Source organism: Equus caballus, chromosome 21 (genome assembly GCF_041296265.1).
Source record: "Equus caballus isolate H_3958 breed thoroughbred chromosome 21, TB-T2T, whole genome shotgun sequence".
NCBI lineage: Eukaryota > Metazoa > Chordata > Mammalia > Perissodactyla > Equidae > Equus > Equus caballus.
In genome coordinates, this window is record NC_091704.1 from 14,898,610 (window position 1) to 14,918,907 (window position 20,298).

Sequence of the window (20,298 nt, forward strand, 5' to 3'; positions counted from 1 at the left end):
CACATATAGTACCCTGCACACAGTAGGGATGCTTTGTGTAGAGTATCCAGCACACAGTAGGAATGCCTTATGTAGAACACCTGGCATACAGTAGAGAGGATTTAAGTTGAGTACTGGGCACATAGTAGGTACACTTTTTCTAGAGTACTCGGAACAAAGTAGGCATGCTTTATCTAAAGTACTTTGTACAGAGTAAATGTACTTTATGTAGAACACCTGACACACAGTAGGCATCTTTTATTAAAGTAACATTGGTTTATAACATTTTATAACTTTCAGGAGTACATCATTATAGTCGACTTCTGTGTAGACTACAACATGTCACCAACAAAACTAATACAATCCATCAGGCATGCTTTATGTAGAGCTCCTGACAGGCTGTAGGGATGCTTTGTGAGGTATCCAGCACATAGTAGGCACCCTTTACATACTGTCCTCTGCACAGAGTAGGTCTACTTTATGTGGAGTATTGGCACACAGCAGAACAAGGACTAGTTACCTGCCCTTTTCCTTCACACCGTCTTTTTGGGGCTCCCGATCCTTCTCACCTTCCTGTGGAACCCTCCTCTGCCCCCCTCAGGCCCTCATCTGACATCCCATTTCCCAGATGGAACCCTGAGCCCAGAGAGGGCCGGCACAGCCCACGGTCAGAGTGAGGACGGGCAGGACTCCACCCAGGCTCTCTCAGCTCTGCCCTCCGCTGTCTGTATCCCGTGCTCTCATGACCCCCTGCAGCCTCACCCCCCACTCCTCCACATGCCCTCGCCTGACGGGGCTCCTTACCCCAGAGTCTGGTGTGGGTGAGCCCCACGAGGCTGGGGGCTTCGTTCCCGTTCCCAGCACTCATGTCTCAACCCAGGCCCTGGGCTACCTGGGGGTAGGTCTTGACTTCCTGCCAGGCTGTGCCGTCCTGGGGCCAGAGGCTCCCTGTGTCTGAGCTTCCTGATTCTGCACCAAGAAACAGTGCATGACTCCCTCCTGGCCCCTCATGTGGACAAGAGCCCAGGAGATGTGTGGGGACAAGGTTTGGCCTGGCCTTGCTGACCTGGCACCTGAACTCTCAATTGTAACCTTTCACCTCCCACACCTTGGACTGGGAAGGGCAGGGGCAGCTGTAAACTTGGGGTCCAGAGTCATCTTTGCCTGCCCCCCAAATTTCCCCCTCCACCCCACGAGGAAGGTGCTGAGTACTGAGGAGCCAGCATCCATGCTGTGTGACCGTGAGCTTGTTCATAGGCCTCTCTTGACAACACTGGCTCCCCTCCCCCACCTCCATCTGGGCCTGTGGTCAGGTGGGGAGGAAGTAAGCAGGTGTGTGGGGATTGGCTGGCCCAGCCTGGCCCTGCCAGCCTCCCCAGGTCAGGGCCCAGGGGCCGAGACTTCCCAGGAGCAGGGGAGAGGAGCTGTGTGCAGCTGCAGACAGGAGGTGCGGGCTGGGGTCCAGGGCTGGAGGTGCTGGCCTGGGGTGGGGAGGGCGCTGCCCAGGGCAGGGGTGGCTCCAGGGAGTGAGTTGGCCTGAGATGGTGGTTTCCTGTAACTGGCGCCTCTGGCAACCTGCCACTGATTCAGTTTGTGCCTTTCCTCCTTAGTCTCTCTTCCTCTTTATCTCTTCTCCTCTGTCTGTCTCTGTGTCTCTGTCTGTCTGCCTGCCTGTCTGTTTCTTCCTCTCCCTCTGGATTTCCATGGACTCCCTCCCCTCTCTGCGCCCTTCTCTGAGCCCTCCCTGCCCTGGCCCCAGCCCTCGCCATCCCTGCCCCTCCCTGTCCTGCCCCTCACACCCTTGGTCCTCGCTCTCTTTGTGAGCTGTCTGTCTGTGCCTCGAGCTCACCAACACCTGGCTTTTCCTGGGCCCCAGGAGCTCACCCTCCACCCTGTGTGCCCTGCAGGATGCCGCAGCTGAGCCTGTCCTGGCTGGGACTCGGGCCTGTGGCAGCCTCCCCGTGGCTGCTCCTGTTGCTGGTCGGGGCCTCCTGGCTCCTGGCCCGCGTCCTGGCCTGGACCTACACCTTCTATGACATTGTTCACCGCCTGCGATGCTTCCCGCAGCCCCCCAAACGGAACTGGTTTTGGGGTCACCTAGGCCTGGTTAGTGTGGCAGCAGGAGGGGTCTGGGGAGTCAGGGTGGATCGACTTCCTGAGGGGTCAGGAATGGGGCTCAGGGTTGGGCTGTGGTCTAGGAGAGCGGAAGTGAGAGGGAGGCCCAGGCGGCCCCTCCTTGCTCACTCACTAGTTCCTCTGCTCTGCCATCCCACGCCTTTGCCACGTCCTTGTCCCCACCCCAAGCCTGCTCTGGATCCATCAGTGCAGCTCTGAGAGTCTCCCACATCCTTGTCCCCCACCCCAAGCCTGCTCTGGATCCATCAGTGCAGCTCTGAGGGGCTCCCACGTCCTTGTCCCCACCCCAAACCTGCTCTGGATCCATCAGTGCAGCTCTGAGAGTCTCCCACGTCCTTGTCCCCCACCCTGAGCCTGCTCTGGATCCATCAGTGCAGCTCTGAGGGGCTCCCAGGGCGGGCTGCACAGAGTGTGACCCCCTGGCATTCCCAGTCTGCACCGCTGAGCTTGAGATGGCCTTGGGGGCACTGTCCAGAGTCGGCTCTGCCTGGCCCGTTTCCTTGAGTCTGCTCATGCTGGGCTGCAGTTGCCACACACGAATTAGCTATGGCCTCCCCACCCCCACCCACTGGGCACAGCTCCCCACCCCTTCCTGGGACCCCTTCCTCTCATCTGCCTCTTCCCCCCAAGATGTCTCAATGGGCCCCGTTGCCCAACCTGGAGGAACTAGGCCACTCACTTCCCTTTCAGAGGCCTGTTCCGCTGCCTGCCCACACCCAGGCCTTCACCTTTCACTTGATCCTGCTCATGCTTAATTAAACGTTAATTGTCCAAGTACTTATTATCTATCTCTCCACCTCAATGGCAGCTCTGGTAGCAGACATGGCAGGGCCAGCCCAGGGGCGGGTGGACAGCGGGCACTCACAGCAAGTGTTGAGGACCTGGGTGGAGAACGTGCCTTTACCCGTCTCCGTCATGGCCACAGAGCTGACTGCCTACTCCTCCTGTCCTCTGGACCAGCTGAGGGATGAGTACAACTTTCCTTCCCTTCCCGGGGGGCGAGAGCTGCAGCTCAGGGGAGCACTTCCTGTGATTTCACTGTTCTCGTGACAAAGTTCAGAAGGGGGATGTTCCGAAGCTCATTGTGAGGCATTCCTGGGATTCTGGGTCTTGGGATGTTCTCTGGGCCCTGGGGGCAGCGGGAATGCCGTGGTTCCTGCAGGTCTGCCTCCTCCTCTGAGGGCTGAGCTGTGGGGGCTGGTCATGGACAGTCTTCCCACGTCCAGCTCCCTCACTGTGTTACCTTGGCTGAGTGACTATTCCTCTCTGGGTCAATTCGTTGAAGTGCTTTGAGTGTTTGTCTCAGCATCCTTGGGAGCAGGGAGGGGTCACAGGTGAAAAGTTCAACTACCTGAAAACTCTGGGGCTATTTTTCAGGCTTGGATTGCAGGATGGACTAGGGAATTCACATTACTGGGAGCCATACACCACTGTTTCTCCTCTTGGAGGTCTGAGTATTTTCATGGGAAATTTCAAGATATGTGTGTGTACATAGGTTCAGAAGAGATAGAGAGACAGGATGCATTATGAGAGACAGAGAGACAGACAGGACGCAGTGTGAGAGCTAGAGAGACAGACAGGATGCAGTGTGCACAGTGGCCAGCTTCATAAGGGGTTCATCGGTGGGAGCTGCCCTCTTGAGTGATGGACAGAGCTCCTGTGTGTCTGCTGGTGCTGCCAGGACTGAAATGTCCTGGGTCTGCAAACATCACTACTCGAGGCAGTGGAGTCTGTTTGGAGAAGCAGGATATTAAAGCAGGTGAGAGACACTTGGCCCAGGGACAGGTCCTGAGTCCACCCTCCTGCCCACAAACCTCCCCCTTGAGCGCCTCCCCATGTGGCCGCCCCGGGGATGCAATCACTCCCAGGATGAGGGAAATCCATCTTCTGGAGCCAAGGTCGGCCTCTGTGTGCAGAGCGTGTCTTCTCCCTGTGCCCTGGTTGCTCCCTTGGGACTTGGAGAGGCCTCAGGGACCCTCCTACCCTGAGAGGAAAGGAGCAGCAGGAAGCCAGAATTCCCCCATCCGTGCGGAATCTGGACACAGTGTCCACTGCAGAGGCTGCAGGGGGGACATGCCGTGGCTGCTTCTGGGGAGTGATGGCCCCTCCTTGCTTGCAGGTCACCCCCACTGAGCAAGGCATGAGAGTTGTTACTCAGCTGGTGGCCAACTACCCCCAGGGATCTGTGACCTGGGTGGGCCCCGTCATGCCCCTTGTCACTCTCTGCCACCCCGACATGGTCCCGACTGTCCTCTGCGCCTCAGGTACCCACGCAGAGCTTGTGGTGGTGGCACCGTGGTGCATCCGAGGGCTCCTAGCTTCTCCCTGCAAGCTTCTGTGCAGCCCCTGCAGGACCCTGGCCCTCTGCCCCTCTCCTCTCAGTTGTCTTCCTCTTTCCTTCCTGTTTTCACCAACCCCCATCTCACCAATCCTCCCTCCACTGCTGTTTGCCCCCTGCCCTGCTGTCCTGGGCACCCCTGGGGCCCCAAGAGGCCTCAGTGCAAGTTCTTGTCCTGGGGGATCCTCACTCTTAGAAGACAGGTCTAGACAGAGAGATCCCCGACCTCGAGTGGTGAGGAATGGGCTGGAAGGAGAGGAGTGAGGCAGCGCAGAGGAGAAGCAAGGTCTCTGTGGGGCCAGGCTGGAAGGCTTCCTGGAGCAGGAGTTTCTGCAACTGGGTCTGAAACAATGAGCAGAAATTTTCTAAAGCAGAGGGCAGAGGGGTGCAGTGGGCAAGATAGCATCCGAGGCCCCATGCCAGGCCTGGCCTCAACCCCGTCCACCCCCAGGCCAGAGCTTGAGGGCTTGAGGCTGGTGCAGGATCTGGGCTGCTATTTTCATGATGTCCACCTTTGATGGGTTGATTCCTTCCACTCCCTCCTGTGGCTTGTCCTCTTCAAGCTCATGGCCCTCCTGCTCCAGGCCCCAGGAATCGCCCCAAGGAGACCCCACCCCAGCCAGGTTCCCTTCTGCTGCCCCCTGCCTTTCTCACTTCCAGACAGGCCAGGCTGAACAGGGGAACAGGCAGCAGCTGACAGGGACCTTGGCTCCAACACCAAAATGCTGGGCGACTCTAGGCAGGTCCCTGGCTCTCTCTGGCTGCCAGTCTCTTTCAGCTGTGAGTGGTGGAATCTCTACCCTGTATGGTCTAAGCAAAGAAAGGGAATCGACTGACTGTTCAGGTCAGGGATCTTGTCTTCAGGCACGGCTGGATCCAGGTCTCAGACAGTGTCATCAGGAGTCGGTCTTCGTCTGTTAGTTCCGTGTCCCTCTGTGATGGCTTCACTCTCACGCTGGTCAAGATGAGTCCCAGAAGCTCAGCTCCCATGGAAACACGAGCTCGTTCCCAACAGTTCCAGGAAGAGCTGCAGGACTCGCTTTAGTTTGCCTGCTTAGGTCACAGGACCAGTTCCTCATGCAGTCACTGTGACTCCGATTGCCCAGATCGGCAGGCATAGGGTTCTCAGAGCTATTGTTCTGGGGTTCAAGGCAGTTTGATGGTTAAGAACTCAGGCCCTGGATTCAGACAGACCTGGGCTCAGGTCTCAGGCACACCACTTACGACCTGGAAGGCTGTGGGCAAGTGAGTTCATATCGTTCAGAGCCTCAGTCTCCTTATCCAGAAAACGGGGATAGGAGACAAGTCAGGTGAACACGGATTCGGGATTCAAATGGGGAAGGACCCTTTCTGTCCCTGTAACTGAGGCACCTCAATTGTCGTGTATGGAAGGTGTGGGGAGGGATCCCAGGAGGAGGATGAGCTGCTGGGTGGGATTCACGGGGCTCAGGTCTGGGTCTCTGCTCTGCAGGTCCTTCCCTCTGGCCACCTGGAAGGGTGGTTCAGTTCCTCTTTGTTCCTCTCCAGATTCGGAGCTCGGAGGAAGGTCTCCTGTACACACAGGACCTGGCGAGGACCTATGGGGACGTGTGCTGCTGGTGGGTGGGGCCCTGGCATGCGGTCATCCGCATCTTCCACCCCACCTGCATCAAGCCGGTGCTCTTTGCTCCAGGTAGACACCCCACTGGCCACAGCTTGCCTGCTGCTGAGGTCTCTGTGCTGCCTTCAGCTGGGCAGGCGACCCGGTGCAGACAGGAGGGGCCATGGTGGAGATCACACTGCCTCTGTCTTACCTAGATCCCCACTTGCCTGACCGCTGGTTGTGTCTGCTCATGCCGAGGCTGTGTCTGTGTGATGTCTGCTGTATGGCCCGTCTGGTCACATTTGCATTTCCACCTGGGTCCTAGTTACAGCTGGTATATGTTACACTTGGTTACACGTGGTATATGTTATATTTGGTTACAGCTGCTATATGTTTACTCCTTGGATCAAGTGGCGATGGTCTCAGTCATGTCTAGGGCTCAGCTGTGGTCAGGGACATCGAGGCATGTTGGAGTCTGTCTGGGTCTTGTCTGATGCCGCCTGAGTGTGTCTGGTTCTCCTGCTGGTCGTGTCTGGGTTACGTTTGGGGTTTGTCTGATCTCTGCGACCCGGGTCCCTGAGAGAAATGCCTGAGACCTTATATGAGTCTTGTCTGAGGCAGGTCTTAGCATATTTCTGGATCACAACTGGTCCACGTCTGTGACATTAATGGGACTGCGTTTAAGTCCTGTCTGTAGGACATGCTGAGGTCATGTCTTCGGGTCCATGTCAGAGCACGTTGTGTGATGTCAGGGTGTGTCATGCATGTTGTTTCATGTCAGGACATGTTAGTGCATGGTGAGGCCATGTCAGCTGTCCCAGGAGATGTGAGAGTTGGGCAGACACAGTGTCCCAGGTCCCTGTGAAGGTGTTTTGTAGAGTGCTGGGCTGTGCTCGGGTGTTTAGAACATCTTGGAACCTGTAGGAGCCATGCTGAGCCATGCTGGGGCACGTTGTGCCATGTTGGGATGCATCTAAGCACGTAGGGGTGCGTCTGTGGCATCTGCCCTTGCTCTACTCTACAGTGCAGCCTGGTGTGCTCCCCCTTCACCTCGCCCCTCCTCCCAGCTTCCTCTGCTCTTGCCCCACTCCGTCTAGGCTGGGCATGGAGGGGGAGTGCACACGTCTGGCTGGGGCCCCACCTTGCCTCAAAAGGCCCTCCCCTCCCCCGCTCCATGGCCCCTGATGGCTTATCTCTCATGTCAGCTGCCATCGCGCCTAAGGACATGGTCTTCTACAGATTCCTGAAGCCCTGGCTGGGTGAGTAACTGCGTGTGAGGGGATTGGGGACAACCTTGGGGGCCAGGGGAAGGCCCTCCCTTGCTCACTCTCTGTGGCTGCCCCTACCAGGGGATGGGCTCCTGCTGAGTGGTGGGGACAAGTGGAGCAGGCACCGCCGCATGCTGACACCCGCCTTCCACTTCAACATCCTGAAGTCCTACGTGAGGATTTTCAATGACAGTGTGAACATCATGCATGTGAGTCTCTTGAACCCAAGCTCCTACCTGGAGCCTCGGGGGCAATGGGGGCTCAGAGACATCTTGTCTGGAATTCTGGCTCTTCTGGGTAGCTTTGGGGCCATTGCTTCTCCCTTCTGAGCCTCGGTTTCCTCAGCTGTAAACTGGGGATAATGAGCCTCACTTTGCAGGGTGATCAAGATGACGTAATGGACTCCTGTCCCTGGCACATAGTAGGTGCTCATGTGCTAGTTTCTATGTTTCCCTCTCAGAAGCCTTGGAATCCTGAGACACTGTTGACGATAGTGATGAATATTGCATGTTGAGTCCTGAATATGGAGTAACAAGCCACTTTTCAATATATAAGGTTTCATTATTGCTAACAAGTCTACGAGTCAGTGAGCTGCTTCTTCTGGACGTGGATGGGGTCACTCATGTATCTGTGGTCACTTGTGGGTCAGGTACTTTGCTGTTCTGGGCTCAGTCCTCTCACGTGTTTGGGGCCTGGTTGGCTGCAGGCTGGTCTAGGATGCTCTCAGCTGGGACAATCCTCTCGTGTGGTTCCCTCCCTCCAGAAGGCATTTCAGGCTGTTCACACGGCAGAGGCCGGGTTCCGAGAGGCTGAGAGGAAGCTGCAATGCCTCTTGAGCTGAAGGTTTAGGATGATCACTCATCATTTTTACCACATTGGCCAAAGCAAGTCCAAAGGCCAGCCCAGAATGAAAGGGTGGTGAAATGGGTGCCTTCTCCTCATGGAAGTTCACAGGCACATTGCAAAGGGTGGATGTAGGGAGGTGAAGCCTTGGACGTGGGGGTTTTGTGAAGCGCCTGGGACTTTTCCACACTTGCGAGCTAACAAGTAAGCTCATTACTGTTTTGTGGATCCTGCCAGAAGACATGAGACTCCTGAACCAGAGACAAAGGACAGTTTATTACTCATGGCTCAGCAAACGGCACGTGCCTATTGTTGGTTTGCATTCTTTCTCCATGTCCCCAAATCCCATGAGGACAACACAGGTGGGCTTCCACGGATGCCTGCTCATGCAGTATGTTGCAATGCACAGGAGGAGCACTAGGTTTAGGGACTGTGTGAGTTTCATAGCAATAGGAAGCAAGCCTGATATGTGCCCGGGGGGAGACATTTCCTCTTCCCTCAATGTTGTTTGCTGCAAACACAACTCTGAGAAATGGCCCAGGTAAAAAACATGTTTTTGGCATACCCAGCAAGAATGTGCAGGGTGCTCAGGGCCCATGGAAGACTACCGCTACCAACATAGGGGACAGTATCCTAGCCAATTTATAACAATAGGATGATGAAAGCTAGCATTTATTGAGCACATTCTATATGCTAGAAGTTACATGGCAATTCCATGACGTGTGCTGTCTAATTTAATTTTCATGTCCCTGTGAGGTGGAGATTCTTTTTCCCCATTGCAGATGGTGAAACTGAAGCTGAGAGAGGTTAGGGAGTTGCTTGAGTTCACACAGACGGCAAGTGAGCTAACAAGCGGAGCTGGGATTCCAACCTGGTTTGTCTGACACAAAAGCAGGTCATCTGACCTGTCACTGAGGATTTGACAAGTGGAGCCCAGAGGAAGGCAATGAGCTGGCCAAGGGTGCACAGAGTGTAACAGGCAGAGCCAGGACTGGAATGCAGGTCTCCTGACTCCCAGCCGTGGGGTCTTCATGTCCTCACAGTAACAGCGTCCACTCCCACTCATGCCTGGTCCTCCACAGGACAGGTGCTTGGGTTCAAGAGGCCGGGTCTGGGGAGCCCATCCTGGTGTTGGGTTGGGGCGGGGCTGAGGGGAGGCCAGTCCCAGCCCTGGCTCTGCCGCTTCTCTGTCCAGGCCAAGTGGAAGCGCCTGGCCTCGGAGGGCAGTGCCCATCTGGACATGTTTGAGCACATCAGCCTCATGACCCTCGACAGTCTGCAGAAATGTGTCTTCAGTTTCGACAGTAACTGCCAGGAGTGAGTCCTTGCCCAGGGCCAGGGAACACGCTCTATAGATGCAAGGGAATAGATGGGGGAAGACTGACCCTGGCAATCAGAAGGGCCTTCCTGGGTGACAAGGGTCCAAGCTGGACACTGAATGGGGGAATGGAAAAGGGAAAGAGCAATATTTTCAGGTAGTTAGAAATGTTTAATACAGGACAGGAGGCTAGGATGAGCAGAGTGTGTGCAACAGTAAGGAGACACCTGGGAAATGGGGTTGGAGGTATAGGTGGGGGTAGATCTTAATGACATTGAAAAGCTAGGCAAAGCGCTATCAACTTGCTTGAGGTGTCCAGGGAACCATGGAAGGTGTTTGAGCAGATGAGGGTCAAGCTGAGCTTGGACGTCTGACTCTAGAGAAGACTTGTGTAGACACAGGTGGTGTTGACACTGGATGCATGGAGACTCAGGAGGAGGCTAGGTCCATTGTCAGTTGGGAGAGGACAAGGTCTGAGCTGTGTGGACGGTTTTGGAAGGAGAAGGGGCAGATATTGGTAGGAGAGAGAGGAGAGAAGCGTGATGTCTCAGCTGTGCCCTGGGCACCTGGCACATGGAGGCAGCTCACAGAGACTAGGAAGCAGGGAGAGAAGAAAGACTGGAGAGTCATGTCTCCTGGATCCTCCCCACCATCCATCTGTGGGGCCATCTGTTCCTGGAGACTCAGTTTCCCCATGGGCTGTCGGACCTGGCTTCTGGTGGGAGGTGCTTCCTGGGCTTCAGGTGAGCTAAGTTGTTGCCTCCCTTCATGCCCACATCCTGCAGGAAGCCTAGTGAATATATTGCTGCCATCTTGGAGCTCAGTGCCCTTGTGACAAAGCAGCACCAGCAGATCACCCTGCACATGGACTTCCTGTACCACCTCACCAGTGACGGACGGCGCTTCCGTAGGGCCTGCCGCCTGGTGCATGACTTCACAGATTCTGTCATCCAGGAGCGGCGCCGCACCCTCCCTGATCAGGGTCTTGATGACCTCCTCAAGGCCAAGGCTAAGGTCAAGACTTTGGACTTCATCGATGTGCTCCTGCTGGCTAAGGTGGGCTTCTCTGGGACCTGAATTCAAGAAGTAGAATGCACCTTGATTTCAAATGCGAGATAGAAGAACTTGGACCTGACCCAGAGGGAAGTGGGGAGCCATGGAAGGTGCTTGAGGACGGGAGGGATGGGTCAGGGGTATGTTTTAGAGATGACTGTGTGGAATGCAGGCTCTGGGGAGCTGTTAAGTGTGAAACTGATGCTGGGCAGGGCCTGAGACTTTACTCTACTTAATAAGTTAGTCATATACAGATATACATATGACTAACTTATGAAGTCTAATATATATATATTATATCTATGTCAGAACCCTGGCTCAGAGCAGCCCACTTATTGCTCACAGCAGTAACAGTAGCCAGAGCAGAAGTGTGGCTCTGGTTCCCAATTTCCAAGTTCCTGTGAGGGTGGCGTGATGTTTTTACCTGTGCATGCAGCCATGCTTGCATCACGAGAGAGGTGCACCCACAGTATGAACCTTGGAACTTAGGACAGCTGACTCATCTGTCCCTTCTTCCTAATGGTGAGAGAGACAAGGAGAGGAGGAGAAGGAGAATCTTCTGGAATATAAGCAGATCTTCAGTGAGAAGGCAAAGTCTGTAGGTTCTGTAGGGTTATCTCCAGGGGAGATAAGGAATCTCTGGATCTACCATCCAACAACGTGAGCAAATGGCTCTGGAGCGATGCTCAATGTCTAACTTCCAAGGCAAGTTGCCAGTCAATCATCCTGCAGCTTGGGTTGCCAATATATTTTTCTCAGAAAGCCTTCATCACGTAGAACCATGGAAATGTTCATGGATCATTGATTCCTCCCACCAGGGACAAGAGAGGAGGCAAGGATGCCAAGGAGGAGGCCTGTGGGGTGGGGCCTCTGGGGATAGGGACCAAGGAAGGTCCAGGAGTGCAGGGTTGGCTTGGGTTCCTGGGTGGATGATGGAGCTTCAGAGATTGTCTCAGGGCCCCTAGGAGCCGGTGATGTGGGGGGTCTTGCTTTCTCTCCAGGATGAAGATGGGAAGGAACTGTCAGATGAGGACATCCGAGCTGAAGCTGACACCTTTATGTTTGCGGGTGAGATTACAGAAGGGGCAGGGGTTTCTCTATCCCAGGGACTTGGCTGGTGGCCCCTGGACCAGCCCATAGTCCCCCATCCTCCCTGAGGGCCTCAATGTAAGGACGCTGTCCACCTTCTGGTGCTGAAGCCTCCCAGAAACCCAAACTTGTCTGGCTGCCTCTCAGGACATGACACCACAGCCAGCGGCCTCGCCTGGGTCCTGTACAACCTCGCGAGGCACCCGGAGCACCAGGAGCGGTGCCGGCAGGAGGTGCGAGAGCTCCTGAGGGACCGCGAGCCTAAAGAGATTGAGTGGTGAGTGCAGGTGCACATGGTCTATTCCTGACACCCTCTGCTGGCTCTGCGCCCCAGCTGGGAGTGGGAAGGTCTTTTCGTCCATTCTGTGATTTTTGCTTAGTGGGAATAGGAGCAGAGCCCAGAGGTGGGGTCAGGTACCCAGCCCGGGTCTCTAAGGACAGGTTACAGCCTTCTGGGTAGAAGATCTGGACGGCAAGAGAATTAGTGCAATGTGTGAGGGCAGATCATGCCCCTTAGAACCTGTTCAGAGAGTGAACCTCCCTTCTGCTCCCTTACTTTTCTCTCTGAAATCACATTCTTTCAAACATCTTCACCGCCTGGATGCTTGCTGGGCTCCTAACTCCTATCATATTGTTCAGTCCAGTGTTCACAGGGGACACCTGAGGATTGAAGTCACTCAACTCTTGTCCATGAACACCTGCTCCTTCATCCACCCAGTCCCCATTCAGTGAACACTGCCATACTGCCTGCCCATCCCCAACTCTGTGCCGTCCCCAACTCTTCCCAGCCCTATCCTGTGTCCTGGAGACCCGGGAAGCACCCAGACCTGGCCTGTGCCTTCCAGGAGCTCCCAGCCTGGAGGGGGATCGTCCCAGGTCAGGACACTCCCAGTCCACATGGGCAGGACCTGTGTTCAGAGCAGATAGGCAAGACTGAGGGTGGAGAGAGTTCTCAGCTGAGACCTTGAATGCTGATCAGTAGACATTTGGGTGTAGTTGTGTGCGGTTCTGTCAAGAAGATAGTGTGGGCAAAAGTGATGGGGAGGGGAAGGGCACAGGAAGAGGGAGAGGGGGAGGGAAGGTAGCAGAGAGGGAGAGACAAAGAGCGGGAGAGAGGGAGGGAATGGAGGAGGGGGAAGGAGAGAGAGAGAAAGGAGAGGGAAGGAGGGAGCAAGAGAGGGAGAAAGAGAGTGGGGGATGGAGAGACAAAGGAAGGGAAGGAGAGAGGAAGGGAGGGAGAATGAGAGAGAGAGAGAGTGACTCATGGTGAGATGATGAGGCTGGGAGATGGCAGGAGAGGCCGGTTGTGGAAGACTTTAGTGAAATGTTAAGGGCTCCATCTTTAACTCAAAGGCAATGGAGAACCAAGGAAAGTGTTTGAGCAGCAGGAGGACAGGTGAGATCTGGGTAGCAGAGAGAGATTTCTAGGGCTGGGGGGCCTGCTGGAGAGGACAAGCTGTAGGATCGGGCCCAGGGAGGAGATTCGAGGCCTGAGCCAGGCCAGGGGCTGGGGGATGGTGAGGAGATGTTGGACTGGACAGGCGTTTTGGAGGAAGTGTTCACTCCAAGTCTTGCTCAGCACAGCGGTCCTGTGAGGTGGAGAAACACTTTTATTGTTTTTAATCCAAGACTTAACCAAAATTATGCACTTAGTAAAAAAGAAGAGTGCAAAAGAATTTGCAATAAAAATGGACTTCCTTCTTAATCTGCACCCTGTGGGTAACTCTTGTCAATGAATTCCTGTGCCTCCTTTTAGAAGACATCTATCCTTAGACCCACATTTATATGACTCCTCTCTTTCTGTCTCTGTCCAGGTGGGAGTTCAGGTGTGCACATTAAAAGTATAACTTTGAACTCTTTACTTTTTCTTGAAGAATGAGTTTTGGAAAAGTGGTTTTGAATGACATAAACCACGGTGAGAACAAGTTCTTATTGCACTAAATGAGACATTACAGAGAAGACTAGGGTTATCCTTGACACAGTAAGTTTGGTTAACGTCCATCACCACACACAGTTACAAACTTTTCTTTCTTGTGATGAGAACTTTCAAGATCTACTCTTTTAGCAGCTTTCAAATATATAATACAGTATTGTTAATTAAACTCACTGTGTTGTACCTTACATCTCTTTGGGCTACTTTGGGCTAATTTTTATGAAGTCAGATCTGTCAGAATTTTCTTTTGCAGACATTCCCTCCATCCATACCCTAGGGTTCTGTGGGTTTCCTTAACTAGATGTTAAGTTTTCACGTATTCATGTGTCTGTCTCTCAGCTTTCTATTCTGTTCCATGGGTCTATTTTCCTCTCCTTGCAGAGGTGCTACACTGTTTTTTTAACTCCTGCATATTTGTGATAAATCTTAACATACAGTAGAGTTCCTCTTCTTTTTAATCTTTCAATTTTAAATTGACTTAGCTCTTCATCGCCTTTTATTTTCCCAGAAACAATTTTGGAGTAGGTTTATCAAGTTCTTTAAAATGTCAGGTACATTTTCATTTGAATTGCATATATTCTACTGGTTGACTTGAATGTATGATTGGCCTGTGGAAAATGGATTATTGCACAATATTAACACACACTATCCCAGAGTGTGGAATGGATATCCGTTTCTGGATATTCAAAAAATCTTTAGTTTGTTAATAGAGTCTAAAATTTTTGCATAGACATTTTATGCACATTTTGTTAAATTAATCCTTAGATATATTTGTTGCTATGGTGAATCATATCTTCTATTTGGATTGAGAGAAGTTTATAAATTCAGTAGGAACATGCAGATTTCAGATTTTTGCCAATTTTAATCCAGGTATTCTATATAAATATTATTATAATCTTCTCTCTTGTTGTCTTTTCTAATTGGTTGTTGCTTATACATAGAAAAACCAATAATTTGTGCCTATAAATTTTGTGCCTAATGAATATAGTAAATACCAAAGAGGGAGTCTCATGTAAATAGGAAAAATGAAGATCGTTTAATTAAAGATCTTGGAACAACTGGGAAGCTACCTGGAAAACAGTTAATTCAAACTGTGTTTATGTATTATAAGAATACAACATCTAGATGAATCAAAGATTTAAAATAAAAAATAAAGGAGTCTTAAAACTCTAGTTCTAGTCTAAAAACCCTGGAAAAATTGTTTTATAGTTCCAGGGTAGGGAAGGCCCTATTTTTTAAACTGTATTCTATTTTACTTTTTATCAAGATTATGATAGTTTACAACATTGTGAAATTTCAGTTGTACATTATTATTTGCCAGCCATATTGTAGGTGCACCCCTTCACCCTTTGTGCCCACCCTCCCAGTCCCCCTTTCCCCTGGTAACCACTAATCTGTTCTCCTTGTCCACATGTTTAACTTCCGCATGTGAGTGGAGTCATACAGAGATTGTCTTTCTCTATCTGGCTTATTTCATTTAACATAATACCTCAAGGTCCATCCATGTTGTCATGAATGGGACAATTTTATCCTATTTTATGACTGAATAGTATTCCATTGTATATATATACCATATCTTCTTTATCCACTCATCAGTCAATGGGCACTTCGGTTGCTTCCACGTCTTGGCTATTATGAATAATGCTGCAATGAACATAGGGTTGCATGGGTCTCTTTGAATTGCTGATTTCAAGTTCTTTGGATAGATACCTAGTAGTGGGATGGCGGGGTCATATGGGATCTCTATTTTTAATTTTTTGGGAAGTCTCCATAGTGTTTTCCACAGTGGCTGCACCAGTTTGCATTCCCACCAGCAGTGTATGAGGGTTCCTTTTTCCGCACAACCTCTCCAACATTTGTTATTTTTGTTTTGGTTATTTTAGCCATTCTAACGTGTGTAAGGTGATATCTTAGTGTAGTTTTGATTTGCATTTCCCTGATGATCAGCGATGATGAACGTCTTTTCATGTGCCTATTGGCCATCCATATATCTTCTTTGGAGAAATGTCTGTTCATGTCTCCTGCCCATTTTTTGATCAGGTTGTTTGATTTTTTGTTGTTGAGTTGTGTGAGTTCTTTACATATTATGGAGATTAATCCTTTGTTGGATATTTGGTTTGCAAGTATTTTTTTTCCCATTTGGTGGGTTGTGTTTTTGTTTCAATCCTGTTTTCCCTTGGGGAAGGCCCAACTTTTGTCACAAGTCCCAGGAGATAGACAAGAAGAGATTGATATGCTATTAAATGAAAAAGATACAGAGCAGTATTTGTAGTATATAATATGCCATTTTATAACTTTTTTTAAGATGCAAAAACATAACTCTGGAAGGATACATCAAAAATAACAACCTAAGCAAACTATAAAGAGGGGAAATGAGTGGTGTTGGGCCACAGGGACAGTGTTTTATAGTTTTCTAATTTGAACCAGTTAACTGTATCAGCTATTAAAAATTCAAATCACCACACAACAAGAAGGGAGTGAAAGAAAAAGAATTCAGCCCCGTTACCAGATCTTTGATGCTTATAATTTTTTTTCTGGGGGACTCTCATGTTTTCTAAGTGTAAAATCACTCTCTACCAAAAGTGACATGTTTATCCCCACATTTCGAATTGTGCTACGCTCCTTTTTTCCCTTGTCTAATTGCATTAGCTCGTATCTCTAGCACGGTGATAAATAAGAGCAAAACATTGGAGCTGTTTCTTTCATTTCTTAATAATTCCTTTGCCTTTTGATTTTACTTTCTTGCCATAAAAATTATTTTATTTTATGCAAATTTGAAAACCATTTTATGGTTGGCTTTTGGGTGTTGTGTTTTGCTCAGAAAAGCTTTAAAAAATATCTAGCTGATGTTCTCAGTCTGGCACTTGTGTAATATTGCTTTTCTTTCAAACCACAGTATTGAGATGTGATTGACATACAAAAAGCTGTTCACATTTAATGTACACAACTTAGTGAGTTTGGAGATGTGTGATCCATCTGGAATTTATCCTGTTATAGGAGTGAGGGTCAGAGGAAGGTGGAGAGAGGCTCTAACGGGGCAGGAGGAGGGCTGAGGGGTCTCTGTTTTGGCTCCCTGGATAATTGTTGGGGGGTTTCCTTAAGGACGACCTGGCCCAGTTGCCCTTCCTGACCATGTGCATCAAGGAGAGTCTGCGGTTGCATCCCCCAGTGACAATGGTCTCCCGCTGCTGCACCCAGGACATTGTGCTCCTGGATGGCCGGGTCATCCCCAAAGGTGCCCTCAACGTCAAGGGGAGGAGCATCCTGGGCAGGAAAAGGGGCCCGTCTGCCAGCGGGGGACCTCTTCCTGACCGGCCCCTCGTCTCCCACAGGTGTTATCTGCCTCATCAGCATTTTCGGGACCCACCACAACCCATCCGTGTGGCCAGACCCTGAGGTGCTGCCTCCCCCCACTCTCATCCTTGTCTGTTCCCCTAAGGGGACCCAGGGGAGGGCGCAGGGTTCTGACCTGACAAATGAGACATCACCTCCCCCCATCATACACACGTCTGACTCTCCAAGGCTGCAGGTCCTGGGAGAACCCACCCAGCAGCCCTGTCTTGGCCTCGCCCCCAGGTTTATGATCCCTTTCGCTTCGACCCAGAAAACACCAAGGAGAGGTCACCTCTGGCCTTTATTCCCTTCTCAGCGGGGCCCAGGTGAGGACGGCAGGCATCTGAGGTGGGGATGTGGTGATGGGGGCGGGGGTCTGGGATTGAGATCCCAACATGACTGTGAGGGCGGGAAAAGGGGAAAAGTGAAGATGGGCAGAGTTCCAGCTCTCCTTCCCCCCTGCCCCGGAGGTTATGGGTAATGGTCTGGGGCCTGGGGTCCTCGGTGTGCTCAGAGCCCCTGCCCCCTGTCTGCTGGTCTGAGCTCGGGCTGCAGGCTGGGCCAGGCTCAGGGGATGTGCAAGCCCTGGCGGAGGCCCAGGCTTCTCTCTGCCTGCGGGCAGGGATGGGGGTCTCTGGACAGGTTCCGGCGCGATGGTGCGGGCATGGGGGTCCCGGGACAGGTTCCGGCGCGATGGTGCGGGGATGAGGGGCCTGGGCGCCTTCGAGCCCCCACTCCTGCCGCAGGAACTGCATCGGGCAGACGTTCGCCATGACGGAGATGAAGGTGGTCCTGGCGCTCACGCTGCTGCGCTTCCGCATCCTGCCGGCCGGGGAGGAGCCGCGCAGGAAGCCGGAGCTGATCCTGCGCGCCGAGGGCGGACTGTGGCTGCGGGTGGAGCCGCTGAGAGCGGGCCAACAGTGACCCGCGGCCTCCCGACCCGGGATCCACCCCGACCCCACACCTCACTGTGCAGATTCCCAGCAATAAATCTGTGCTGTCACCTCTGCCCCAGCCTATCGGGAGCCAGCAGGGGGCGGTGGTGGCTGCGGAGGATGGGGAGGGGACGTGGTGGGTGGAGGCGGGGCCGGTGTCTCTGAGTCCGACACCCTGCCTGCCCCTCCCGCTGACCACAGGGCCACACGCCACTCGAGGGTTCTTCTAGAAACCAACGAGGGACTTCATCCTGTGGGCAGTAGGGAGCTGTGGGAGGTATCTGAGCAGGAGGGGGCCAGGGTGGAGGACGGACGTAAGGGGGCACATTTGAGGCTCTGAGCCAGGGAGGAGAACCTGTGCTCTGAGCACTCTGACCTCGGTTCCCTCTCCTAATATACCCAATCTTTCCTCACCTCAGAACCCTTCGCTATGTATCTGTGGTTACTGTGTTACTGTCTTGACTTGAACATGACAAGCCGGATGCTTTATAGTGTGTTGTGTTGTCTGTCCCTGTTGCAGTGTCTGCTGTTTTTGCTGGTTTTCACTCCTAGGGTCAGTGTTCTTGTGTGCCTGGTTACCACTGCCGGGGTAGTGGCTGCCATATTTGAAATAATATCCATCGAATTTGAAGGAGGCAGCTTTCTGTAAGAGGAACCCTAGGAGCCGTGCTGGGTGAGGATGAAGTTAAATGAAGTTCAAGGCTCATGGTGCCCAAGGCCACCAGGAAGATTAAAGTCAAGGCGAAGTGACACTTGCAGGCTCCTCCTCTTCCATTTGCTGTCATGTTGAGGGTGGAGCTTTGTGAGGTCTCCACCAACGTGAGGAGCGCTCCCCTCCTGGCCTCTCCCTGGGCTCTGCCTTTTCTCTCCCCACCACGAGGACATCCAAACAGGGATTCACATTTTCTTGGCTGGAGAAATGCCTCCAGGGTAATAAAATGAACATAATGTTCATTTTATCTCTGGGTTTCTGTTTTCATTTGAGTAGTGTCTTCCTAATTCTTTACTGTCTTTTCAGGTCGTTATTCATTTAAGAAACTGGGAAGGTATCCAGCTTTGAGAGTTGTTTTTAGAAACCTGAAAGTTTAATCCGAGTAGCCTGGCTTTCCATTCATGGAAAACAGAAGTCTCAATTGGGATTTTAAGTGGTCGTGGTCCAGTTATGACTCCACTCTTGGATGTAGTAGGAATGGTGGTTGCCTTTAAGCGTATAGATTTCCAGGCCATAAGAGCCCGCAGCAGGTTAAGGGGAGGCCTGCACATCACCCAGACTCTGGACTCTGGGCTGAATGGAGGCAGCAGGTGGACTTTGGGTTTGACTCTCTTGGGATGTTGTGAGTGTGTTCCTTGTCTAGGAAGAAGGGTACACACGGGATGTTTTGGTAGTCAACAGGACGGCCTGTTCGGGGACTGCTAATTTTGTATCAGGATATGCATTTTGCTCTCTTAGAATCCTTAGTTTTTAGGTATGCACATGGCTGGCTGAAACACAAATTATACTTGAAAGCTTTTCTTGAAGGTAGACTGGTTAAAGAACTGTACCGTGTCCCATATGGAGAAGTCAAAGATTGCGTAGTAATTCCGGGAACCTTCTTGAAGAGACAGCTGAGATGCTCTCCCTGTCCAGTCTTCCCCTCTCCTCCTTCCTGCTGCGTGGAACATTGAGGTGGTGGCTGGAGCTCCATCTTGGGTCACAAGGACGAGACTACTCTTTGGGGCGGGTGGAGCAGACACCTCGATGCCATCAGGGTCAAATGACCCTGGATCAACCACACCCTGGAGTTGTACTACCAATGTCACAATCTCAGTCTGCTCTTTACCAGCTGTGTGGCTTGTGGAGAATTGTTTCTCTCTCTGAGCCTCAGTTCCTTTCCTCTGAAGTGTAGGCACTTTACCGCACTGCTGTGGAGAGTGAATAAGCAGGCATGTGCAGCATGACTGGGTCAATATCTGGTGGTGATCATCACTCACTGAGGGTTGCTTTCCTCCCTTTTGACCCTCTTTTTGTATCCAATCCTAAAATTTAAAATGTTATAAAGTCTTGAAGCTTACATTTAAGTTTTGAGGAATCTGGCACCCAGCTGTTGAAGAGAAGTGTCATTAGAAGATTCAGTGAGTCCAAAATATCCATAGTTATGTATGAGAAATTACAAGGGCGTTCGATGTGAAGCTGGCCTGAAGCTAGGAAGTGAAAATGGTGTTTTTACCCAGAGAAGCATGACCCGGACTTCATTTTAGTCTGGACATTCCAGGAAGTGGGGGTCACGCTGGTCTGCAATACCGATAGGAATGTGGAGGGGGTGGCAGTGAGGCTGTTTCCTTCAGCACCTGGGACAGCGGCCGTCCCTGGACTGGCTCCTGTCAGGCTGCAGTGGGTCCGGGGGTACAGGGTACAAGTCTCAGAGCCTATCAGGAGCCCACAGATTGAGGGCCTGGACTGGTTGGGTAAGAAGCACATGAAAAGTTACTCAGCATCACAGCCACTAGGGAA

At 52.0% G+C, this 20,298-nt stretch overlaps 1 protein-coding gene across 1 annotated transcript; it reads left to right on the forward strand.

Moving 5' to 3' along the window:
* Positions 1-1,331: 1,331 nt before the first annotated feature.
* LOC100147344 (cytochrome P450 4F3) lies at positions 1,332-13,317 on the forward strand. The gene is made up of 10 exons (XM_070246533.1): positions 1,332-1,426; positions 1,887-2,085; positions 5,981-6,125; positions 7,133-7,294; positions 7,385-7,512; positions 9,342-9,463; positions 10,250-10,520; positions 11,519-11,585; positions 11,754-11,883; positions 12,251-13,317. The coding sequence occupies exons 2-10, from the start codon at positions 1,888-1,890 to the stop codon at positions 12,336-12,338; spliced, it is 1,311 nt and encodes a 436-aa protein (XP_070102634.1). The 5' UTR covers positions 1,332-1,426; position 1,887; the 3' UTR covers positions 12,339-13,317.
* Positions 13,318-20,298: the final 6,981 nt, after the last annotated feature.